Source organism: Cryptomeria japonica, chromosome 5 (assembly GCF_030272615.1).
Source record: "Cryptomeria japonica chromosome 5, Sugi_1.0, whole genome shotgun sequence".
Classification (NCBI taxonomy): Eukaryota; Viridiplantae; Streptophyta; class Pinopsida; order Cupressales; family Cupressaceae; genus Cryptomeria; species Cryptomeria japonica.
In genome coordinates, this window is record NC_081409.1 from 167,963,710 (window position 1) to 167,991,449 (window position 27,740).

Below are 27,740 nucleotides of genomic sequence, written 5' to 3' on the forward strand. Positions count from 1 at the left end.
TGGTGTGTTTAAGGAGCTCTTGTGGACTATGATTCAGAGAAGTTGAAGAATGTCAAACTTGAAGATGATCTGAGGACTGCACAGGAATTCATTCAAGGACTTCAGGAGAATCTTACTATTGCTAGAAATAAAAGAAAATAACTTCATGAGAAGATGCAGAGAGATGATGATGAAAAGGAAACTCTTAATGAGCTTGTAAACAAGATGAGGCAAGAAAAAATGAATATGAGGAATCAAATGCAAGACATGACTATGAGATTTTGTAAAGACATTGAAGACAAAAAGAAGAATGAAGATGACTTGACTAGGAGACTCAATGATGTTGGAAATGAAAATCTAAGACTTAGTCATGAAAATGATATGTTGAAGACAGATTTGATTCACATGGAACATGATAAAACTGAACTTATGAGACAAAAGGGAATTCTGGAAAATGAGTTGGCTACTGCAAATCAACATAAAGAGAAATTCAAGAAAAGTTCAGAAGAACTTGATGATATGCTGAAAAGTTAGAAACCTAATGGAGATACTAATGGACTTGGATTTGAATTTGGAGAAAGTTTTGGTACTACAAACAATCATGATCACAGTAAACTGGTAAGACAACCTAAAGCTTACAAATTTAATAGGAAATGCTTTAACTGTAACAAGTATGGTCATAGAGAAAATTAGTGTAGATCTAGAAACAATCAGAACATTAATGCACCCACCGATCAATGTTCCAAATGCAACAAAATTGGTCACAATTCAGAAAATTGCAGAATGAATGTAAGATGTTATGTTTGTGGAAGATTTGGGCACTTATCTAATCAATGCAGAACACAAACCGACATAGGATATGGAAAGGCTATTCAGAAGAATAATGTGACTTGTTATGCTTGTAACAAGATTAGACATATTGCAAAATTTTGTAGAAGCAAGACTTCACTAACAAACAATAAAGGACCCAGTTTGAAAGGCAAAGAGAAGGTAGATGAGGTAAAGCAAGAATTTTCAAGACAATGGACTAGAAAGACAGATCAGAATGTTGATGAGACTATTCCTCCACCGGTAGAACAAAGTATTACTCCACCGGCAGGAGATTCTTCAACCAACTGAGAAGTAACCCTTTGGGGGTATTGCAGCAAGTTGAACATCATGCAAATTACCCTCGGTAGATGGTGAGAAGATAGATTTCTTCTCTACCAGTAGAAGTGTTAAGTTTCACTTAACCGGTGAGCATTTAATGCGGTTGTTTGAAGAAAAGACATTATAAAGCATCGATTATCCCTCTTTTTCAATTCACCGAGCATTCAAACTTTCAGAGAGCATGAAATCTGAGCGAAGGCATCCAAGGTGAAGAAGTGAAGCGATTTCTCTCAAGCACTCAACCATTATCAGGTAGCTTAAGGTATTTTTCAATGGCTTCCTCCTCTGCTCTGGAATTTATTGCAAACCCTACTATTGTGGAAGTTGTGAAATGCCTTAGGCCCATTTTTAAGATCATTCCTAAGATAGTGAAACAAGATGATTCAATAGGTGTTTTTTCTAAAATTCCAAAAGGTGTTGCTTATGTTGAAGACACTAGAATCTATATTCTTTGCAATATTGAGGAATTGGGTTCTGAGAAAATATTGAAGATGTTTAAAATTGTTATCTGTGATGAAAATGGAAATGTAAAGCCCGAACATAAGGTAATTAAGGAATTAGGTTCTAAGGAAATATTGAAGATGTTTAAAACTGTTATTTGTGATGAAAATGGAAATGTAAAACCTGAACACAAGGTAATTGAAACTTTAGGTTTTGTGGAAATCTTGGACATCCCTGAATTTCCCAAGGAGGTAATGAGAATCATCCTTCGCAGAGTTCATGGAGAATTTCTTTGGCTAGATTCAGTTTGCAAAATAACCAAAGAAGCAATTAGGGCAATGATAGGTTTACCCTCCACCGGTAGCAGGCCAGAAAAGACTAAGAAGGTTCCTAATAACACTGTCATGACATTAACAGGAGCAACATATGCAAGCAGATCCCTAAGAGTAAATGATGTCAAAGATGAAAATGTCAGATTCATAAGAATGATCCTAGGTTATAAGACCACACATGCAAACCGAATTAACTCAGTTTCTAGTCTTTGTATTAAAAGTGCTTATGATATGGTCAATAATGATGCAAAAATAGATGTATGTGAGTGGCTAAAGGATGAATTAATAAACAACCTGAAAAAGATAAAAGGAGATAAACGCACATTTCATTTTGGCAATCTTTTGGTATGTCTTGGAAAGGAAGATTTTGGATATGATATACCGATAGGCAAACAATTGCTAGAAATCTTCACTGGTATGGGCACTAACAAGGAAAACAATATAATAGAGTACTTCAAAACCTTCAAAGCAAAAATGAAAACAAGGGAGAGACTACCACAAAGTGTAGTGGATAAGTACAACAAGGAAATATGTTTAGTAATAAAAAAGGATGAAATATGGATGCAAGCAGTTCTTCCTAGAACTGTATGGGTAACTGAAATGGGGTATGAGGCAGATGTAAACATTATTGAAACTTATGCTAAAGCCTTGTTAGAGGCACCTAGAGAACCAGAAGAAAAGGTGTTTTGTAGTGCAGAATCAATTGAGAGTGATGTGCAAACATTGCAACAAAGGAAGAAAAGAGAAAAGTACATAAGGAGTGCATCTAAAAAAGTAAAGGAAATAAAAGAAAATGTCATGAACATAACTAGAATAAAGGAAAGTGATCTAGAAGGATTTCAACCAGAGGCACATATCTCACCGGTAGGTACATCATCTGATAGTGAGATACCTACTGAGTTTAAAAGAGTTGATAGGAAGAGAAAAATTTCACCGGTACCCTCTCCTCCACCCAAGAAAACAAAAACACCAAGGCAGAAACAACAGGCAATGAGACCACTGGCAAGGAAGTTGAAACCTAAGAAGAAACAACAATAGGTTATACCACTTTTGGATAACTTATTGAGTGAAATCACTAATGAAGGCAACTTGGCAAATGTTAGAAAACTGTATAATACATTCACTAATGCAGAAAAGGAAAGTATTGAGAATAGCATTATTCTACATCTTGACATTTAAAAGAAAGTGTTAATAGAAGTTGTAGATGATTTGTCTAATGAATTGTACAAAAGGTTATATGCTAAGAGGATTGCATTTATGGAGCTATATAAGAAACCCAAGATTGAAAAATTATAGCGGTACATCCGGTTAACTCTGTAGAGGAAATTGATGAACTTATTAGTGAAGCTAACAGATCAGTTTTTGCTAGTGGACACCGACATGTAAGCCTAATGGCTGGTAGAGTCAATGAAATTGCAGAGGAACCAATAGACAAATGGGATATCTTTTTTGTAGAGAAGGAAAAACAAGAAGAATTGAACAAACCTAAGAAAACTTTCAATGTTTATCAAAAGGACAAAGACAAAGGAAAAGGTAAACTTGGTGGATTACCAAACATAAAACTAACTGACAACCTACCACCACCTTTAGCTACTACACCGGCAAATACTGAGGATACACTAGCTACTGAAAATGTTGACACACCACATGAGGACACTAACCTTGACACAGAAATTTTGTTCACCATGAACATTGATACTCAGGAGGTGAACAGAGTAGTGGACAAGGATAGCATTGAGGTGAAAATAATATTGCTAACACTAAAAACATTGAGCAATTGGCAAAAAATATTGAGGTTGGAATACAAGCAGAGCAAACAATACATACAGAGAAACCTTTGGATAGTGGAACAAATACTGGTAATGTAGATGCTGGCATAGTAAAACCGACAGAGACAGAGATATTGACAGTGGATAACATAGAGATACCGGTAGTAGATAGCACTGAGAAACCAACAGAGAAATCTGTAGATACACAGGTACACATTGAGACAGTACAAACAGTAATCACTGAGAAGCCCAAACCATTGCTAGTTGAAATGCAAACTCAGACTGATCCACCTGAGGTTGAGACAAGCAAATTGGCTACTAGTACTGCAAGCACTGAGATAGTAAAGGCAGTTGGTCAGACATCTGGTACTTCACTGAGCGAATTCAGATCTACAAATGTGACTGAAGTACTTTTGGACTCAATAAAGAAGATAACGGATTGTAATGCATTGGCCTATAAGGAAATTGATGACACTATTCCTATTCTTAAGATGATTGCACCAAAATGCAATTTAGATCAAGTAAAGGATTCTTTAGGATAGTTAGACACATTGTCTAAATTCATTACTGGAAATATTTTAATAGTTGATCAAATAAATGAGGAAACATTCAAAGAGAAAATGGAAAAGGAAAAAGAAAAATTATTTGAGGAAACAATAAAGAAGTGCATGAAACACATTAACACACTTCTACTGGCATTGAATAAAACAACTCTGGAGTACAAGGAACTATATAGGGAAACATGCAAGCCACATCTGTTAACACAAGATATTGAAAAGAAAATAAGCATAGTACAAAAGGAGATGGATGATATAGCTGATAATATCATTGGTTCATCTAAACCTATATCAGTTATTGAGCAAGAGATAGTAGGATTAAGGAGAAGATGGAGAAATTAATGAAAGAGAAAGAAAGGATCAAGGCAAATTCTAGAGAGCTTAAGCACAAACTTAGTCCTAAATTAGACAACCTTATCTTTCTGAGGAAAGAGATCTTTGAGGCATTAATTCAAGAGAAAAAGTCACTGGAGGAGCATATGCATCATCTCACCAGTACAATACAAAGAACTAAGGCAACCATGAAGGAAAACAACAGATTCATTCAGAGTTTAAACTTGGTTTTGGTCGACCTATTTTAGATTGTAACCAACCGGTTACAAATTTCAAGGTGATATTCTACACTCATTTGATAATTTTTGACAACCTTGTCATTGATGTCAAAGGGGGAGTAGTAGACAGAGAAAAATGGCTATTTAAAGGAGATCATCTTCTTAGGGGGAGCACACATTTTTGATAACTTTTTGGACTTCATTTTTGGAAACAGATTTTTGGATTTTTCTCACGAGTGTTGCCATCAATGCCAAAGGGGGAGATTGTTGGCATTCTACACTCTAGTGAGAATGATGGTGTTGTCATTGATGGAAACCTATTGGAAACCTTGTGGCATTCATCTGGTAAACCATTGGCAGGCACTGGCACCGATAGACACTTCACCGGCAGCGACAACAATGTATACCGGCACTCCATCCAACAAGGAATAAACTTTTGTTTATTATATTTAATTGTAAATATCTTTTGTAAAGCCGACATGGAATATTGTAATAGACTCATATATGTATGAGATCTTGTAAATCATGTTATATGGATGGATATATGATGGATATGGTAGACGTGATGAGCGAATATTAAGGCAGATTTTGTACAAGGTTTATGGTTATAGTATGAGATTAAACCGATACTGAACCTAGCATAGCAGATGCTGAATTGTAGTAGTACATTATATTGGATTTTCATAATCTATTTTGTAAGTTAGTGAGATTTCCATTTTGTAGATTGAGTAGTGAGCTCTACACAATTGGCCTTCCTGCATGCATAGGCCCCTCTTGTAAGTAATATCCATTCATTGGCCAGTGAGTGAATATTGTGGGTCACAAATCCCACCGAGGTTTTTCCCACAACAGGTTTCCTCATTAAACATCTCATGTTATGGTGTGTTTTCTATGCTGTGTTTACTGTTCCTATTTACTGCATTAATTCTTGTTTATCGGTACACTGTTTTGGAATGCAAAATACTTAATAAGGTTAAATATACTATCAACCTGTTAGATAATAAATTTATAAAATATTATTACATTATTGTTCATCACAACTAGTTTTCAAATCTTTAATTCTTCATATCAATTTTATTGTAACATCTTGTTGTAATCTAATTTATGATTTTTTTAATGATGATTTAGAAAAGTTGATACTAAAGTCCAAGCTATCTCAACCCTTAAAATGGTTGTCAATATTCCCGTTCTCCTCAGCACTTTTTAGGTATTCCTCTTTTCACCATGCATTAGTCATCATTGTTAGTTTTAACGTCTTACAAGAAGAGATAACTGGGAAAAGGAACTAGACTATCTAAAATCAGAAAGGAACTAGACTATCTAAAATCATTATGCCTATGCCCCAACCCTTTAGTGTATAGAACATGAGAAACAATAATTAGTTATAATAGAGGATAGAACTTAGCAAGCAGTAATCTAAACATGAATGAGAAGCCATTTTCATCAAGGGGGCATGGTGATTTTCCTAAAATGTAAAGTAAGCCTTTAAATGATGAGCATGAGTACTTATCGATGATTTGTGAGGTGTAAAACATCTATAACCACTCTTTTATTGGCATGTTGAGTGAGGATAGAGGAAGAGTTCTCGAGTCACAACCATGTACCCTTTCATTAGTTCCTATACCGCATGGAACTATTGGCGAGGGTTTGGATTAAATGGTTTTTAAACATATCTTTGAATAGCCAATAGCATGCCTTGATTTCTGTTGTGTTAAGGTTATGTGAAGTCTAGTTCAATGTTTGCCAAAGATATGTGATCAGGCTTTAACAATTGCCTGCAAAGTGGAAATGTTGGCAGGTTGTCGTTGGTAGATGTGGAGGTATCTCAGACCCCAACGCAAGAGAACACACCAAAACCAATGCTCTGTTGGTGCATTGTAGGGAATTTATTCAACATTTCAAATGTGGTGAATGCTTTGGACATAGGGAGTTATGAGCTTTGGAGCCTCATACACATTTTTTCTATCCTATGTTATCCATAAGGAGGGGGCTTTTTTAATGGAAAAGAAACCAGTGGAGTGCAGCAGGCTCCAGAACGAAATGCCAGGCACTGAAAGTGGTATATTAATGTCCATATTAGTACAACAGGGGGGGAAAACATTGGGCGCTAGTGTTTGGATCTAGGTATGTTTTCAAAATTTAATATGGTTTTAATCATTAACTAAAACCCATTCCTCTGAAATTTCAAATCAGAATGATCAACAAACTTCAAAGAGTTTTCTGACTTCCAGGCAATGTAGGGGTTGATGAAAGGCGTTAAAATTATGGGACATGTAATGGTGTAGATTCATTTTATGGAGCTTGAAGTGCATTATAGAGAAGTTGTAGAGCAAGTATACTGCTTCATATCAAAAATTTTGACAGGAAACTCTATCATCTTTAGGCATTAATCTTCAAACTAGCACTCGAGAAAATGCCACATTCTTAAAGTCTTCCCATATATCTCCTATTCCAAGTTTGAATTAGAAAAATATGGCGTTCTCAGTATTTGGGTGTGTAGACAAGACTTAATATTGTATCAATTAGGCTAAAATTTGAACATTGTAACTATTTTTAGTTTATTTGACAGAAGTAGATGGTTCACAAACATTTTCAATTAGTGTTTAGTGGAATAATTTAATGGATGTTTTTTAAATACTTATGAAGAAACGGGAAGTTTGCAGAAAATCCAGTTGAGCATTCCAAGTACCCAAATCCTAAAATCTAAAAAAACATGTATGCATGCTACATTTGGACTTCTGTTTATAGGATTTACATTTCTTTTTATATCTACAATTACAGAATCCCTCATTTACACATTGGAACTGCTAAAATTGATATTTATTTATTTTTATTTTCCTTTATGCAGCACATAAATCTTATTAGTTTGGATTCATGATAAATCAAATTATTAGATTTAACAAATATATGAAAAGTGTTGTTTAAATTTATGAGGCAATCCCATTCTGCATTTTCCAAGATTATCTTGTATTTATTTTTCTTTTGTCGTTTTAGTTTTGATTTTATGAAGTTATTTTTAATTCTCTGACATTTAAATTTTTAATGGCTTATTGCTCGTAGAACAAGTCTATTTTTGTTTCTGAAGTTGGTTGCATGCTTGCTGTTTGAAAAAATCATATGTCTGTGTGTTTTTGCTACAATGTTATGAATTTTTTTGGAAGGGAGTTTTCCTTTGTTTTGGAATTACTTTTCCTTCTTTTAGTTCATTTTCTTTCACTTGCGAACCTATTTGTCGGTCATCTTTTTCATTATTTTAGATTTTTCATATTTTAAAAAATCCCTTTTATAAACGGACTGGTGAAAATACTTCACTCAAATTTATATATGTATAGAATGCTGCATTGTTGTTGATTTAGAAGTTATACATTAGATACTGCATTATTGTGGGTGGCATGTCCATTCCATTTTGAACCTTGGTCCTTCTAGTGGCAATTGATTCAACTTGCCAATATTGCAAGCGTTCATATCTTTCAACTTTCGAATGGTAAAAAGGTATATGACCTTTTTGGAAGACAACCTTGTTTTTCCATATATTGAGGTTTATTTACATGTCTTTAAAAGTGTAGGTTGTGACGTTACTAGTAGAGTGTCTATACTACACTAGGTGAAGATTGAAAATATTAACTATTTTTTGATTCCCTCTATATTTTTTCTATTACATGCAAAACTTAAGTGCCTAGAAGGCAAGTTGAGTTCATGACTTTTTTCCTTCATTTGTGAAATATTTGTATAGGATTTGAACTAGCTTCATGTCTGTTTATTTTTCTATCGTGTTGAATTTTCAGCTTCTTTGGGTCTTGTTTTGTGTTCATCATTGCAGGCTTTGAGCTCATGCCTTCTAACGAATTGAATTCCTTAGAGGCCATGTGGAGTTGGTCAAGCTAGGATGGTCTGGGAATGGCTCAACTCCATTGGTTTTTAAAAATAGTATAATGTTCAAGTATGTGGTACCTTGAATATAGCTCTTATTTGATGCAATACATGTTTTTGTTGGTGGATACATGAAATATTGTGAAAGAGGGATGTTAGTGCAAGAAATGTACATCTTGTGGTTGTCATTATCACTTCATGGTGCTTGAACCTCGATTGTTTTGCCTATGTGATTGAATTTTCAAAAACAATTTTACCATGATTAGTGACTATTTTTTTTAGTCACCCAGGGTATCCCCGTGACTCAGCCCAGTGACACTAGTTTCCCATTATGGGGTGAGCTGAGGTGAGACTAGTCCCTGGAGATGAGCTAAGAAGCCCATCAGCCAAGCCCATTGCTTGAATCCAAGCCTCAGAGTCAAACTCAAGAGCAATGGGGAGAAAACCCATGGTCCAAGCCCACTCTACTACATGTCCGGGCTATGATTAGTGACTATTTACTAACTACTTGATCTAATCAATCTAAAGATTTTCATAAAATTTCTTGTTGCACAAAATGAAGTTACTGCATAAGGGCGGGCAATACTTAGAATGGGTGAGAATGATAAACGAAGAAAAAGAGAATACTATTTTCTTTTAAGCATACAATTTTATTTTCTAGCTATTATAAGATAGCTACATGGGTTTGCACATTTGTTGATATTGCCACACATGGTGGTTTGTTTTATTAGATGTTTTAAAGATAGATGATTCAGTTTTTCTTCTCCCTGCTGGGTTTGAAATCATTTTTTTGTTTCAAGCTTCGGCATGACCAAAGAATAGAAAAAAGCCCATGCAAAATTGTTACACCATTGTATTGTCCTCTGGGATTGTGCAAGCATTGGACAGGACAAGTTCAATACATGAATTCTCAAAGAGGACTGCGTCAATAACTATTTAGAGTTTTACAAATGTAAGCTCAATCAATAATGCAAAATAAAATCAAATGTTTTCACTTCTATCAACAAAAATTTTAGGCTCTTATCAGAAAAGTTATTTTACAATTGATGAGTTTACAACTTGGGGTTTTCCAAATGTAAAATGTTCTTAACAGATATCATTAAAGATCATTCACAAGCTAGACATCTCACATAACTAATGCATTATCTCAAAGATGAGAATCCCTACAACTTTTCATAAGGCCTCCTCTGCTTCAACCAAAAATTCAAGAGTATTTTTGTTATGACAAAGGAACATGATAGCAGACATGCCTAGAAGTGTGTATGCAAGTACATCCTCCGAGCATCGACTATTGTCATTTAACATGTCATGACCACCTTTGCAGTATTTGGTAGGAACTACGCTACCCTGCAGCCCTTGTTGATGTACCCGAGCATTTTGTGAAGGCTTGAAAATCATAGAAGAGGTATGGGACAGGATCGATTGGAAAAGGGAAGGAGAAAATAGTGACAGCTATGTAAGCCCCGTGCTGGAAGAATTGAAGAGTAGGCCGAATAAAGGAGAATAATGAGTCTGACAAAGGAGAAAATATGATTTTAGGAAGGTTCATCTTCATTTTGTACTCCCATTCATGTCAGAGATAAATAAGCACTTGAATCTCTATTTCTTTGTTTTGGAAATCATTTCTCTCGAATCCTTGATTTGATAAGAGATTTTGTTGATTGTGTAATTGCTCTGTTTTGCTATTTTGTCTGTCCAATCACAAGAACATTGCGTATTCCGAAAGTTCCTATCATTCCTAATTTTTTATCATTATATGTTGACTTAATATTGTGAATTAGTTTCTGTTGAGTGTTTATCAGTAAGGTTGCCATCACATATCTTTTGAGGAGGATAATAATTTCACCATTTATTAGAAATTTCTAAAATCTAAACTGTAAAATGTGATTTGAATTAGTTTAAAGAAACAATGTCAACAATTTCAAAAGTAGATAGGAACAAAAAAGTATGAAAGAAATATTATGAGATATTTATTAAGGAGAGACTTCAAACATATAATTTTATTTATATTACATCTTTATAATATGTTAAAAATTGTTTTCTTGATAGTTGATTCTAATGTAAGTATCATTACTTTATACGCACACTAATCTTATGGTAAAGTGGTCAAAATTTACACACATATATATTACAAGACATAATAATTGTAAATACATTGCTTACTTATCTTCCATTCACTATCTATGTATGTTGTTGAGATAAGTCAATTTATGCTTTAAAATTTGAGTTAATATCACAATTAGAAAAATAATTGAAGAGAAACAATGTATTTGAAGAAATGTCAGAGATGGATGTTCAAGTATGGAGTAAACTACGAGAATAATTTTTATTGTTATTTTTCATGTCATTTTCCTATCATAATCATGAGAAAAGTCAAGATACTTTGTACATCATGAAATAATATTTTTTAGGAACACACATTCCAGTAGATTCATTTAAGTGTTTCTCTTTATTTTCCCCTTCTTTTCTTATTGGAGGTTTGAATGGTTGTAAGATAGGTGAGCCTTCTCTCCATGATTCGTAAGGTGATTCTATTCTCCATGATATGCATTTAACTCGATCATTCCTCACTGTCATCAGTAAGATTTGACGATCTCCCTAAAACTCTAAAGTAAGCTATAAATTAGTGAGGTGAAGTATTTGGGAGTGATTTATGAAGTTTAAAACATCTATGGCTACACTTTTATCAAAATGTCAAGATTTCGTCTAAAAAAAGTGGTCAAAGTGCACCCATTACATAACTAATCTAGCAATAACAAGAGACAACACACGATTTATCATGGCTCGACAAATTTGCCTACATCCACACTCAACACAGGGAATCGCTTCATTAATCAACTTTGTTTACATGACATGTGCTCATCTACTTATATAATCATATTCAGCTATCACGTGAAGAGTTTGGGAAGATGAACAGTCATGCAACCGTTGGGCTTCACATCCCAAAAATCTCCCCTGTGAAGACCAACCAACACAGCCATGCACTGTGACACCCTGCTTCCATTGCGAAACTCACTTACAAGCAGCCCGCAAGACTTTAACTTTGCAAACTCTTGTTCACGTACACCGCGGGTAAGCCTTCTCCAAATCCAATCAGACTCCTCAAAGTCTAACAGCCGAACATCTTCGCTTACAACTTTCTCAGACACAAATGCACCCATAAATTCATAGCCAAAAATACTGCTATCTGCAGATGCAAAATACACTCTATCAACGTCTCCTGCTCCTGCTCCTGTGCTCCCCCGTAACATACTCCTGTGCTCCCCCGTAACATAAAATCTAAAAACCTGTAATCTTCATCAGTCGTCTCTTCTAGCATTTTGAAGCACTCTTGATTCGCCAAATTCGCAATCTCATCTTCGTTAACCTTCATGTTTTCTTGTGGAAACACGACGAAAGTCATCTCTTCGTCGTATTGGTTGTTAGGAACTCCAAACGCCATGTCTTGGGCAACCTCCAGGTAGGATAACAACACTGCATCTACCTCAGATGGTGAGATTTTCTCCCCTGCGCGATGAATGGACTCCTTGATTCTACCGATCAAGAAAAGATAACCTTCCTTGTCAAGATAAACGATAAGGCCGGTGTGGAACCATCCGAAAGGGAAAGTGGTTTTAGTGGCTTCTGAATTATTCTGACATTCCTTGATAACGATCAAACCATGTATGCAGACCTTGCCACTAGTCCCACCGTCTACAGTCATGTACCTTACCTCCCTCTGCATAGATTCTCTGGCTTCAATAGCTTTACTGTACTTTTTTTGTGCTACGCCAAAACAACCACCACTAAAATGGTAATCATAGGAGCTATAATAATGATCCCCTCCAAAATAGTTCGCACTGGGATCTGTACCATTCCAAACCTCTGCCATATTCCCAGCGTTATTCTTCTCAATAATTAATTGAGCAATTCGATCACCAGAAGTAGCATGATTGAAGAGTATCACAACAACTATCCCATGGTAATCTGCATCAATAACCCCAACAACAACATCTATGGAATGCTTCCAAGCCAGCCCTGAACGAGGAGTAATTCCAGCATAGGTTCCCTCTGGTATGGAAATGGACAAGTTAGTTGGCACCACATGAGGCTTCCCGCACGCCGGAACCATAGGCTTCCCGCGTGACATAAAAAATAAAAGCTTGACGGAATGATAAATGCGATTGATAGCTTCCATGATGATCCGTGTCCCCAATAATTGACCCACAGTGCTAGTTTTTGCGGTTACCTCTGACACCGCAAATGTAACAATTTGAACTTCATTGATGACAGGTGGGGTCTGCTGTTCAATTACAATTTCATTTTCAACAACACATACTTCTAGAATTTGCACCTGCTCTGTGGAATGAAACTCTTCCTTCAGTTCCATTTCATTTTCCGACTGAGGCCTGACAATAGGCTGGCGCTCCAACTCCAAGTCTATTTTACGATAATCCACACCCCTCTCCTCCAGCAACACTTCTGTGGGATTTCCTACACCAAATATATTCTCTTTCTTCAATCGCGTCACGCCTTGGGGCTCGAGATTTGGACTACTAGGAGTGGGGGGCCTACTGGACGTTGAGGTCTGGCTTTTCTCTTCCACAATAACCTCCTCCTCGATGACATTACTAGCTTTTTTTGCGCCGCTAACGATGCCCATTTTATCTTTTTCTCTTGCCTTATCTTTGCACAGAAGCCCTTCTTTGTCCCTCTCTGCCAGAACTTGCTCCCGCGTCCGGGCGCCTACAAACAGGTCGCTTCTAACCCTAACTTCTTGTTGAACTAACTCCGCCACTCCAGTCTCCTCGGGCAAAGGAAGGAACGCAGATTCCACGGACCGCTTTCCATCTTGTCACGGAATACCGAGACGCTCGCTGCTTGAAGCGATAGTCGTGGCTCTTTTGACAGAACCCCAGTGGCCCACCTGATCGTAATGCGAGGCTGGAGTGAGCAGTGGCTCCCGCTTTCTGTCGAATTCTTGAGACCTAGGATCGAAGCCTGCTCCAGCCCTTCCACTTAAAGTTTGATCAGGGACCTTGTTTCTGTCAGCAAACGGGAAAACCCTGGCATATGGGAGGGCCCGCGATCGACCCCTGGGCCCAACATACTGCCCTATTGTTACCTCAGAAATGTTGTATGTTGGGTTCTTTTTTCTCCTTGATTTACGAACTACTGTTGCGGCTTCTCCTTCTGCTTGTTTCTTTTTTCGTGAGGCTTCTGCTTCTGCTTTTGCCTGTTGTTTTTTCTATTTCGCCTCTTCGGGCTCGGCTTCCTTAGCCCAGGCTCTGACGTCCTTTTCATCTACATCCATCCAATCAAGTTGGTGAACCATATCTCCCTTGTGACGCCTGAAATTGCTTCGAGTGATGCCCATTGTCCTCTGCTCTTGTCAATGGCCACTTCCACTTCAAACCAGATAACCGTCTTTCATCTTGCACTTCTTCATCTAAGTCCATAGGTTCGTAGTATTCTATGAAATTATCTGTGCAAAGGTTGTCCTCAGCATCATGAGACTGCCTCTTTATTTTTGCCAAGGCCATGCCTTCTGCAGAGCTCTCTCAAGCCACCATTTCTTCCAGGCTTCCTTGCCCTGCTACCTCACTGCAATCTACACCCTCCTCATCCCGGGAGGCCACAGCAGATTCAACTTGGGTCTCCGACGACATACACTCTTTCTCTCGCAAGCTCTTGAGTTCATCCTCTTCAACAACAACCTCTTTTCCAGCATCTTTCTGCTCAGAAATTCTAGCATCTATATAGGGACTATCACGGCATTCAACCATCACCACACAAATGCCAATAACTTCCCGACCATTAACAGTTTGGCCAATAAGTGCCAAGGATGGCTCAAGGGAAGAGGAAATAAGAATCCCAACATCCATTTCTTTCGCTAGATTCTCCTCTTCAACTGAGTTCCCCTTTTTCTTCCAGCCATCCCACCAATGTACGCGGCGCTTGAAGCATAGTTTTACATGGAACGTAAAACTGCCATAGAAATTATAAGTTTTACCTTTTCCTTCTTCCTCCATCTCTGCTCAAGCCAACATGGCTCTAATACCAATTGTAAAGATTAGAATGAGCAGAGAAAACGATAACAAAAACAAAATAAAGCAATAACAAGAGACAACACATGATTTATCGTGGTTCGGCAAATTTGTCTACATCCACACTCAACGCAGGGAATCACTTCATTAATCAACTCTGTTTACATGGCATGTACTCATCTACTTATACAATCATATTCAGCTATCAAGTGAAGAGTTTGGGAAGATGAACAGTCATGCAACTATTGGGCTTCACATCCCCAAAGTCTTTCACTTGGGTACATAAAGTAATTGAAAAGAAATACCCAACTTCACCAATAGTTATCAAGCTATCCCAAGACTTAAACCCATATACCCTTAAATAAGATACCTAACTTCAATCATGAATTGAACACCAAACTATACTAAAAAAAAAAAAAGCTTCAAAATAAAAATATATATAAAAAAATGTCCGAATAAACATTATGCATCAATAATAAACCTTATTTTTACATTAAGAAATATCTAATTTTTTACTTGTACTTGTTACGTATAAAAAATGTTATGCTTTTACTTAATATTGATCTATAAAATATAACTAAAATTTAGAACAATACAAACGAGGGCCAGATCAATAATTTCCAAGGCTCATTCGCAACCTAGGGAACATCGGAGCGAAAAACTCATACCAATAAAAATATGAAAAAAAAACTAAAGTGTAGTCACACCTTGTCAAACAGAAAAACATAAAATTTTCGAATGTATATTACCTCTTCAATAACTACAATACAATATGTCCAAAATCTGTCCTGTACACACTATTGCACCATAAGTAATAATATGATAAAAAACTAAAATGTAGTCATACCCTATGAAACAGGAAAACACAAAATTTTCGAGTGTAAATTTTCGAGTGTATATTACCTCTTCAATAACTACAATACATCATGTCCCAAATCTGTCGTGGACACACTATTGCAGCATAAGTAATATCGGCTATTTAATCTTTTCCTTAATTTCTGAAGTTGCCGAAGAACGCATACTTAACATCTTGAAATATGAGGCACTAGTACTATTATAAGTACATTTCATACATATCTTGCATTCATGGCTATCCATGTGGGGGCTGTCTGTCCGTCACATTCAAGATGAATGTCTGCTTTAAGGTTTTATACCTCAGAATGGTAATATAGAGTGGCCGCAATCCAGATTAGCTATTCCCTTCTACGCATACTTAATATCTTCTGTTCTTCTTATTTATCTTCCATTCATGGCTTTTGGATGTATTACATTCTATCCAAATAGGAGTTGAAATCAGAAAGAGAGAGAAAACCTGCAGTTGAAGAGACCTCGGAGATGGACGTTCAAGTATGGAGTAAGCTACCAGAAGAATTATTAATGCGGAATTTATCTGACCTGCCTAGTCTAATCATGAGAAAGTTCGTGGTTGTTTGTAAATCATGGAGAACACAATTCCAGCAGAGTCAATTAAGTGTCCCTCTTTCTTTGTTCCCTGCTTTTCTTATAGGAAGTTTGCACAGCCATAATGACTATGATAATTTGTACTTACTTCAATCACCGGTCACTTACCCTCTGCGCAAACTATCATTAGATTTTTTGGCGACCTCCGGCCATGTAGTGACGACCTGCAAGAGCCTCCTCTGTTATGTTAGTTACCCGAGAAGTTTTATTTTCAAGGACACTAAATCGTCAATTTGTGGCCCCTCCGATTTGTTCTCCATCTGCAATCCTATCACCAGGACATGGAAAAGGCTGCCTCCTCCTATCCAGCTGCGATCCGATACACATTTCATTGCCATGTCATTTGACCCTTGTGCAAGGAGATGTCTGTTGGTTATAGGAGTTAATAACAACACCGGAGGAGATAGAAACCAGCTGGTTATGGAGATCTTTGATTCACAGAGTTCTACATGGACCAAATTGGAGATGGATATGCCCCTATCAGTTTTTCCGAAAGGAGAAGGTTTATATTCTAGAGGAAGCTTTTATTGGATTAATTACAACCCACTTGATCAGAGCAGCCGGCCCATGTTCCGATACGATGTTGCAGCATACAATGTTGCAGAGAATCGTTGGGATGTTATCAGGCGACCAGAGACAGGAAAAGATATACCTGAGTTTGAGTACCATTGCTGCTGGAAGTTAACTGGGTACGATGGGAAAGTTGTTATGGTGGACCAAATAGATATGTCTCTATGGGAGCTTAATATAGAAGGTTGTGAAGGGCCTAGCTAGTCAGAATTGCAGGTATTTCCGAAGAGCCCATATCAGTTAACAGTTAGGTGTGGAAATAAACATAGAGCCAACGCAGACCCGAATATCAGCTATGGACATCCACAAATTGTGATTAATAATTGTGGGTGGGTTTTGGTATACCAGTATTCGGAGAAATTAGTTGTTTTCGATGCAGAGGGAAGAATGATGAGAAGCATTCATGGTAAACTGCTCGAAGTAATTGAAAAAGACTCAGTGTCATTTCCAATTCCACTACACGCATATGAAATCAACAATGTTTGGTTGCCTTAATCTGATTTTGATCTACTCTCTCTTCTTATCACTGCTTCCAAATTACTATTTTCAGTTACTTCTTTAGTTATGAAAAAAATTTAGTCCACAAATCAGATGTCTGAAATTGGAAACTGGAAGCATGGTATTAAGGTAGAGTGGAATTTTTTAGTTTATGATACTACTTTGGAGTTTTCAATTGATTGTATGTGTGTTTTTTATTGATTGTATGTGTATTTTTCATTAAAAATTTTATTATAATCTATGATTATGAATAAAATCAAATTATTAATAATAAAATATTCACACAATCTAATGGAAGATTTAAAATGAATGTATTCAATTTTTCAAGTTGTAAGATCCTATTTTCAATCTTTTGTATGTATTGTTTATAGCAAATAATAATTATATTAAAAAGAAATGTTATTGTTTTTTAAATTAATCATGTTTGAATTTTGGTAAACTTGTCATGCAGAAATATGTTTACCAACATTCAAAATTTAAAATGGTAAGGTGTAAATTAGAGTGAGAGTGAGCAAGAGTGGAAGTTTTGGTGACGACGTAGATGGGAATGGTGAAGCCAATGATTTATATGATGATGATGATACCTGGGACATCATTGTTGTTGTGTCTTTCTTGGCTACTGAAGTGGACTAGGCCCCAGGCCTTGCTTAGAATACCTCATTTCTACACATTATGCCTTGTCCCGCGTCTCAAGTGGAAATGCCTCCTATTAAGTTCCTCATTTTTCTTTAGAAGTGGAGGGCTGGTGTGGTCGTTTGGGTGGGGTGTTGGCTTCAGAGGATGTGTTGTGCTTGTGGTCGACATGGATGATTTGGTTGTGCGTGGGGAGGAGTGTTTTAATGGTCTTGTTAAGGGCATTTGGGTACCTGTTCTAGATCTGGTTTTTGCTACTGCTATAGCCATTGAGGGCTTCCTCCCTTGCGATTGTGGTTTCATGGTTCTACTTTTTGTCTTCCTTGTCTTGGGAGTCGCTTTGTTTCTCCCATGATAGCCTCTATGGAAGTAACTATTGGTGGTGTTGTTTCTTTTTCTCTGGTTGCTATTGGTATGTCCACAAAGATTTGTGTGAAATATCTCGCTCTGGCCATCATCAGTGTTGATTATTTATAGTGAGTTCTTGTGCTGACATTGCTTATATTTTGAGAACCAGTATTGTTTATAGTGGGTTCAATAGGGTTTTGTCCCTGAGTGGTGCAACTGAGGTTGTTATAATCTTCCTTGCTATTTTTCTTTCTTGTTGTGATGGCTATGAGGAGTTTTATGTTCTCTCTTTTGGTTTTGGCGTTTTTGTGTTCCCCTTTGTTAGTTGGGACTTTCTTCTTTTGGCTTTTGGTATTATGGGTATGAATGTTTCTTCCTTTTCTTTTAAGATATCCATTTTGTTTTTTGTTTTTCCTTTGTTGTGTTGCTTTGGAGATGTTTTTTCCTATGTCATAGTAGGGGTGGTTGTGTTCTTTTTGTCTAAAATTGTGGTCTTTATTTTGTTTGGGTAGTTTTAGATGTCTTTTTTGGTTAGTGGTGGACATGGGTGCATTTTCTATTGGTGCATTATGTATACTATTGAGGAGTGCGAAGAAATCAAGGAGAGGAACATGAAACTAAAATTGACTTTGAAAATGGAGTAAAAGATGCTACTAGAAAACTACATGATTATAGTTTACCTATTAGATACATAGATAAATATGTGTCATCAACGCAAATGAAGGTTGTGAAATATCTATATAAGTGTCAACATGTTATATACTTTCTCTAAAAGAGAAAGCACAAAGATATAGAACTAGATAAAATAAGAAACATATATTAACCTCCAAGTAGTAACACAAAAATAAAAAAGATAACAAACAAAATAAACATAACAAAACAAAATTTCATATATTATGTAACATAATAAAATGACAAATATTAAAAATAAACTAATTATTAAATATATTAAATTTGTGTGTATGTCTAGATTTATATTAATTAAGTTATAAATTTTCACATAAATTAATTCTCTTATGCGATAATACACTATGATGAAATGTTAACTTAATTCTATGGATAATGTGTGATCATTAAGTGTTCATCTATCAATATGAGTAGTTTATAAATACAAGAATTGTGATTTATTATTTAAAATAACCATAGTATGTGTTATATTATGTCATTATTTTCTAGTGAATATTTTTTAAGTGTAATTATCTTTCCTGATCATAATGAATGAACTTAATTTTTATTTGTTAGGATCATTGTGTCTTAACCTTGTAATAATTTAAGAATTATAATATTAAATAATATAGTTAAAATTTAATAATATATTATGTCACTTTGGCCTAAATTTTTTCTATGTTGTAAGTCACACTTGTTGAGTGATTTATATTGATGTTGTAGGAAATTAAATACCATCTTTGAATCACATATTTTTGTAGATCATTAACTTTAAGGATTTTTTCCCCTAAAATAGGTATAAGACTCTTGTGATCAATATAAGCATATTTATAATTGTTTTGTTTGAGAATTATATTAGTTTTAAATGCATACTATATTTTAATAGTATTTTTATCTATTGATCCCAATAAGAGGTATGTGAGTTTTCTATGTTGTGTTTAACAACGTTAGTAAAAGTTTAATAATTGTTATGATTATCTAGTATATTCTATAACCTCACCTCTTAGAACCTTTGTGATATTACTAATTTTTCATTGAAACCCATTAGCGTCTAACCTTAATAATATTTAATATTAAATAAAAAATTTCTTTATAATAACCCTATGAAGAGATAAATACAAGTATCTTATCTAAGAGAAAATTTAATATGACATTTTGGCATGCAAACAAAACTTGATTAGGAACGAGAATAAAATAGGTATATTAACAAAAACAATCATAAGAATAGATGCAATGCTGCTTTTATCTAATTCTAAAACTTGATAGATTCAATATGTAGTTAATACAATAATAAATCTATGTATTCATGTTAATAACTATATATAGCAAATTTAAATTAGATCCATAATTGAAATAAAATATAATTAATTAAATATAATATTTATAAACCAAAGTTAAATGTATAAATGAACTAAAAAGGATTGATTATAAAAAGGTATGAAAAATAGGGATGAGATAAAATGGAATATTTTCTTTAAAAAAAATTTATGAAAATTTTGATAATATAGCCATTGCAAATTGGTGCATACTTGACCATTAGAAAAAAATTCACCCAATAGCTAGAAGAGATATGCTACACTCCTTAAGCACTTAGATGTTTCTGATTGTTGACAAGGCCCAAACCATGATACAAAGAAAACAAGAAGGTTACGCATAGAGCAACCCATACTATGTCTGAACAATGTTTGAAACTATCCTGTAAACACATTTATAATGCCTCTGAACAACAATCTAAATATAGCTATATTCCAAACATGAAAAAATTAGAGAAAAGGGGACCCCTTTAGAAACCCTAATTAAGGGAACCACACAATATAGACAATGAGAAAACTAGCAAGAGAACAAATAGAAACATTAATAGTTGAATCAGTGAGAGGACATGACGAATGAAAAGTATCAAAACAACTTGAGTAATGGACTAGACTAGCAATATTCCCTGAGGGAACCAAACAAAGACTATGAGAAATAATAATAGAATCATCCAACTCATAATCATCCTACAACTTATCATCATCTAAAAAAAATGTAAGTTGTTGAGGGAGAGAATTAGACCACTAAGAGGAAGAAGATAATGCCTACAATGAAAATTAGTACCCTCATAATTAATCATTTTGGTCCAAGGGTGATCAAACTCACCTATTCAACAATCTCACCAAGTAGAGATTTTGACAAATAAACATCAACATGAACTAATATCCAAACAAAAGAATTATGAGAAGTTGGAAGTAGAAAAATCCAACTTCATAAACCTTCCATGAGCATTTCCAATTGCTTCATAGGTAGATTTATACCATAAGTATAAGGGGAAATAAGGTAATCTCACCCAAATAAGAGAACATATGTAGACTCCTTTAGAGGATTATAGGGAAGAGACCAAGGGTGAATAGAGAGAGAGTGCAAATCTTGCATCCAATATCCAACAATTAGAGAAATATCTCTCTTTTGTAGAACTAAAGTCAACAAAAATAACCCAAGAACAAGGGTAGATCTTCATCTTACCTTCAACTAGAGGAACCCAATGTTCAATATCTGCTTGTGAAGGTCAAGAAACATCGACCATAGGTGGTAGAACCTATAAACCAAATACTTGCATGAAAAAAAAACCTTCATTATCAAGAACTTCATGAATCAGAATAGCTACATGAACCCGTGAACCAAAAGGAAGAGGTATCTTAGCTTTAGCTGGCATATGTGAGCCTCTCTGTAGTAGATTCACAAAGGAGGGACGAGAAGAAATAGGGGACATTGCATAACACTAGGGGTTGCCACTGACTGAAAAGCAAGAGCCCCATCATTGGCAACATGACAAGAAATCATCAAGCTACTAGGAGGTACCATTGAATAAGCAAGAGGATACTCAAAAGAGGTAGGATGATTAGAAGTTGAAACACCACCACTAGAAATCATAGCATTGAAGATCGATGACATAGAAAAGATTCCAATAGGTGCGATAAGAGAACCAACTTTCTCGATGTACCCCAGATCAACCACCAAGTTGAGGCCCGGAAAAGAATTTACAAGTGCAAGAGGAGAATTTGAAGTTTTGGCAAGCGAGAGTGAACATGAAGCCATAAGTAGAAAGTTTTATCACAAAATTTTAGTACAAAATAATCATATTAAATACTTTTGTGTTGATTCAAATGACTTATTTTCAAATTGAGTTACTATTTATATTAACCTCATCTGAAATATAACTTATCAAAGGTAGTACCAAATTAATATGTTTTTTGTTTAATTATAATAAAAATTAAAGAAAAACTAAAATACTATCAATAACAAATATTAAAATAAAAATATTTATTAATAGATGTCATTATAAACATTAAGAATGATAATAACCCTATTTTTCACACAAAAAACATTTCAACTTTTTTACTTGTATTCATTACTTATAATTTTTTTTTAATTTTACTACTTTTTTATTTTTTTCATTTTTACTTAACAATCAAACAAAATGTTCTCTTTTAATAAATCAAATCAAAAGAACACTATGACCTGAATTTCATCTTCAGAACAATACAAACCAAGGCCATCAATAATCTCCAAGGTCATTTTCCATACCCAGGGGCCATCGGAGCGAAAAGCTCATACCAATAAAAGCATTATAAAAAAACTAAAACGCAGTCACACCCTGTCAAACAGAAAACCACAAAAGCTCTAAATCACCTAGGACAGGCTTCAACTATACTGCAACCTATATTACCTCTTCAATAACTACAACAGAATATGCCAAAAAACTCTCGTGGACAGACTATTTCAACCTAAGTCCTATCGCCTTCATAATATTTTTCTTAATTCTGAAGTAGAGATGGAGTGGCCGGGGTACACATACTTAAGTTCTCGAAATATAAGGAACAAATATTGTAATTACATTTCTTACCTATCTTCCATTCATGGCTATCCATGTGATTGTTGTCCGTCCGTCAGATTGAGGTTATATGTGTGCTTTAAACTTGTAGTTATACGTTAGAATGCTATCATAGAGTGACCGGAATTCAAACAAGCTATTCTCTTCTACGCGTACTTAATATATTCATGGTTCCTAGATGTGGTGGATCCTATGTAATAATTGAGAGAAATAAGAAATTAAAATTGGAGTTAAAATCAGAATTGGAGACAAAACCTGCAGTGGAAGAGACCTGAGAGATGGATGTTGAAGTATGGAGTAACCTACTAGAAGAATTATTAATGCGGGTTTTATCTCATCTGCCCACTATAATCATGATAAAGTTCAAGGTTGTTTCTAAATCACGGAGAACAGAATTCCGGCAGTCAATTAAGTGTCCCTCTCTGTTTGTCCCCTGGTTTTCTTATAGGAGGTTCGCGTGGTCATAATGAATCTTTTCTCCATCATTTGTATTTACTTCAATCACTGCCCACTTACCCTCTGCGCAAACTCACATTAGATTTCTTGCCGACCTGCGGCAATGTAGTGACGACCTGCAAGAGCCTCCTTTGTTATCGTAGTTACCACACAGACTATTTCAAGGACATTGAAACCGCTACCCCGTCCTTTTTCTACTCCATCTGCAATCCCATTACCAGGACATGCAAAAGGCTGCCCCCTGCTATCCAGCTGCGATCCGAAATGCATTTCATTGCCATGTCATTTGACACTTTTGCTAGGAGATGTCTGTTGGTTATAGGAGTAAACAACAACACAGGAGGACACAGAAACCAGCTGGTTATGGAGATCTTTGATTCAGAAAGTTCTACATGGACCAAATTAGAGATGGATATGCCCCTGTCAATTTGTCCCAATAGAGAAGGTGTATATTCTAGAGGAAGCTTTTATTGGATTAATTACACCCCACTTGATCAGAGCAGACCTACCGTGTTTCGATATGATGTTGTAGCGTTTAATGTTAGAGAGAAGCGTTGGGATGTTATCAAGCGACCACAGACAGCAATAGATATACCTGAGTTTGAGTACAAATGCTGCTGGAAGTTAACTGGGTACGATGGGAAAGTTGTTTTGGTGGACCAAATAGATATGTCTCTTTGGAAGCTTAATATAGAATTGTGTGATAAGCCCAGCTGGTCTGAATTGCAGGCATTTCCGAAGAGCCCATATGAAGAAAGAGTGAGTTGTGGAAATAAAGGTAGAGCAAACGGACACCCAAATGTCACCAGGGCATATCCACGAATAGTGATTAATAGTTGTGGGTGGGTTTTGGTGCACATACCTCTAAAACAATTGGTTATTTTCGATGCAGAGGGAAGAATGGTGAGGAGCATTGAAGGTAAACTGGTCAGGGTATTTGAACTAGCGGGATGGCGATTTCCACTCCACGCATATGAAATCAACAATGTTTGGTGGCCTTAATATGATTTTGGTCTACTCTCTGTTCTTCCCGTTGTTTCGAGATTACTATTTTCAATTTCTTTGGTTATGAAATCCAAAATATCATGTCATATGTTTGAAATGGAAAACACGAGATTCAGTTAAAGCTTTAGGATTTCCGATTTATGATATATTCTGGGACTTTTCAATTGATTGTATAATTAAATTTTACTGGATGATCTATACAGTTTCTTTTATTTGGCTATCTTCACTGCTATGATATGAATCAAAGCAAAACATTAATAAAAAAGTAGTTACATGAACAAACTCTGGAATTCCAGACTAACATATTCAATTTTTCAATTTGTAGGATCTGAATCGCAATCATTTTGTATGTACTGTTGACCGAATATAATAATAATAATAATAAAAAATTTCTTAACAGTGATTATGGTGAAATGCTATTGTAAATGGAATTAATCATGCTTGAATGTTTGTAAAAGTATAACATTATAGCAAGTATGGTGAAATGCTCAAGTTTATGGAATTAGCCACGTTTGAATGTCTGTAAACGTATAAGAAAAAGGCATATCTCCAGTCGATATATTTGTGATCTCAGTGCAAATGATGCTAACACAATCCTATCAAAGTGGTATGATTCTATTCATGATCACTATCATTTTATCTTTTTTCGAAGATGAACCCTTGGTCATTAGAGAAGAGATTCATCCAACATATGTTTGTGCCAAGGAAAACTAGGTGGTTTTAAGAAGCATTGTTTGGAACTACTATAATAATGTAGGTTTAGTGATTAAACTCTTCATTAGCAATTAGGCTCCAAGACAAAGCTAATAGAAATAACATAAAGAGTTTTAATGGAGTTAAATTTTAGTGCTTAAACATTTATCTTGTTAGCTTAGACCTACAATTGCTAATATGTATGTTTAGGATTTTTTTCTTAGTCACTCAAATAGGGGCAATATCAATCAAATCCTTAAGAGGGTTAAAGGAGGTTGACCAAGGACAAAGAAAAAGAGCATGAGAGTCCGATGACAAGGAATCAACCTCAAGAATAGCATCCCTATTATTAAACGAATCAAAACCAACAAAAAAGAAACCCCTAGCACAAGGGTAAATCTATATATTACCATCCACTAAAGGGATCCAATGAGTTGAGATCCAATGGTTTAGATTTGGCAGAGAAGTCCACAAGCGGAAAAACCTTCCAACCAAGCCAAAATTAGAGAAAAAAATATTCTTGTCTATCACCTCTTGTGCTAAAACCACCTTGGACAAGGTAAGAGAACAACTAAAGGGCACAACCTTATGAGAGGAAACTCTAGCCTAATATGATACCTACACTACATTTCTCAACAATTCAATATGGGTTCTTTAATGGGAGGTAGGGGAGATAGGGGCAATAACACCATAACAACACCTACACTAGCCTTGTCAAGGGAACCTTAGAAACCTTAATAGTAGCAACCACAACAAAACCCAAAACAAAGGAGGAAGAACCACCCATAGTATCTACCAAATGAGGAGCATCTAAAGTTGCACCAAACAAACAAGAGAACTCAATAGGAGAAAATTCATCAATGAAAGGATTGACCATAGGGCCTACGTCAACTACCAGGTTGAGTGTCGAAAAACTATCCACAGGTAGGAAGGGGGATTTTGAAAATGGAGTAGCATCATTGATAAGGAGACATAACTATAGATTTCATAAATCACTATGTTTTAATCAAGATAAAAAGGGATTTTGAAAGAACCAAAAAACTTGTACAATTACAAAAAAATAATAAAGGAACCACAAATTATAATAGAAAAAGTGGAAAACAAAACAAGTCTGACATGGAAATAGATAGAAACTAGCTAACAAGGATTGAAATAGTATAATAACATTGCTTTAAGAATATGGAAAGGAGAATGCTAGAAGTGAGTTAGGCAAGGTGGTTTGAAACCAAATTGCATAGTAGGTATAAAAATATGGTAGAAATAGGATGAAAACTTCTTTCATTGATCAAAGGAGATAAACCAATGAAAGGACTCCTAGTTAACACATAAAGTTTATATTTTGTTTGAAATAATCACAAACATTGGTAATGTGGTCTTTGCTAGTAGAATCCAATGTATTCTCAATACAAAAAGTTTAAGGATATTCACAAATATTATTTAAAATAGAGGTCCACTCTAGATACTACTTGTTCCTCACATGAGGAAACTAAAGCCATACCAGTGACATTGTTCCCAGTACCTTCCAACACCATCTCAAACTTTGTGATTGTTCCCAATACCTTCCAACACCATCTCAAACTTTGTGATTGTTGGCATGTTGGCATAACTGATAGAGATGATGATGTACCGGTAAAGAATGATGTTGATATGAGGAGATTGATGGAGTGTTGGTGATGATATGATTTTTATATGATGCTTTATGATCAGTTATTTGTGTTGTCATTGATGGCAACCATGTTTGTTTATGTTTGGTATTTCATCTAAGTTACCTAAGTTATCTAAGCATAACCAGTAATGGAATGTTTGCTAAGTTGACAGTGAACCGGTAAGCAGGAACAATTAAGGAGATGGTTGCGGTACAGATCCGTGTGAGTTAGGTGTTGCGGTTTGGAATGTATACTTATGACATTATAATGAGTCTATGACATGAACCACATCATGTTTGGAGAATCAAAAGTCATGTTTGTAATTGACTATTGTATGTTCAGTGTAGAGTTTGAGAACTAGTAACAAGACCTTTAATTGGTGATGTTTTATGGTTTGGCGGTGAATCTTTTCATGATCTTATCTTAGTGGTGATGTGTCAGAATCCGTGTAAAGTGATAAGATGTTGTTTGAGCATGATCAAGGAGTAAATTTCTTGGAAAACAGCGAAGTGCTTAGCAAAATGTGGTAAGGGTTTGACACCTTATTAGATCGATGTGCGGTGATGTGTTATGATCATTCAACGACTATAATTGTCTTGAAATTTGTTGTAATGATTTGTATGATGATCTATAATGATTTGTAGTAATTTGATATGATCAATGATGTAAATTCATTGTAAGTTAGGGTTATGTAACCGACTGAGTTGAAAATATATTTAGGTCAAGTTTTAGAAGGTTTATTGTGTCGGTGATTAGAGAAGGAGAGTGTGTTGAACCAGATTGAGATGTTTGCATGTGTGAAATAGATTGGAGTTGAAATGGATCTGTACTAGCAAGCAGAGAGTGCTGCAATAAAGTCATTTACCTATTGTTCCCTAATAGTTACAATATTATTAAAATTCCTTAACCGGGTAGGTCCTAACAGGCCTGATATTGTAAATCCCTTCATCGGGTGGCTCATTAACTTGAGTTTAAATCCTTTATCAAGGTTACTCCTAACACGGTAGAGCTCCTAACAGAGCCGAGGTTAAAATCCCTTCATCGGGTGACTCCTAATAGGGTCTTCTCTTAACTGGGCATTATTGTAAAGCTCCTAATTGAGCTAGGCCTTTAACAGGGCACATTTTGAAAGAGTGCAAATTTTGTGGATACCAATTCCCACTGTGGTTTTTCCCATTTGGGTTTCTACATGAAAAATCATAGTGTTCATATGGTGGTTGAT

General features: G+C 35.5%; 1 protein-coding gene across 1 annotated transcript; it reads left to right on the plus strand.

Moving 5' to 3' along the window:
- Positions 1–16,009: 16,009 nt before the first annotated feature.
- Positions 16,010–16,909, plus strand: LOC131041134 (F-box protein At5g49610-like). Its single transcript, XM_057974114.2, has one exon. The coding sequence runs from the start codon at positions 16,010–16,012 to the stop codon at positions 16,907–16,909; it is 900 nt and encodes a 299-aa protein (XP_057830097.2).
- The last annotated feature ends 10,831 nt before the right edge of the window (positions 16,910–27,740 follow it).

Coding starts and splice junctions, on each gene's coding strand:
- LOC131041134 (XM_057974114.2), top strand. CDS start 16,010: ATGGACGTTCAAGTATGGAGTAAGCTACCAGAAGAATTATTAATGCGG.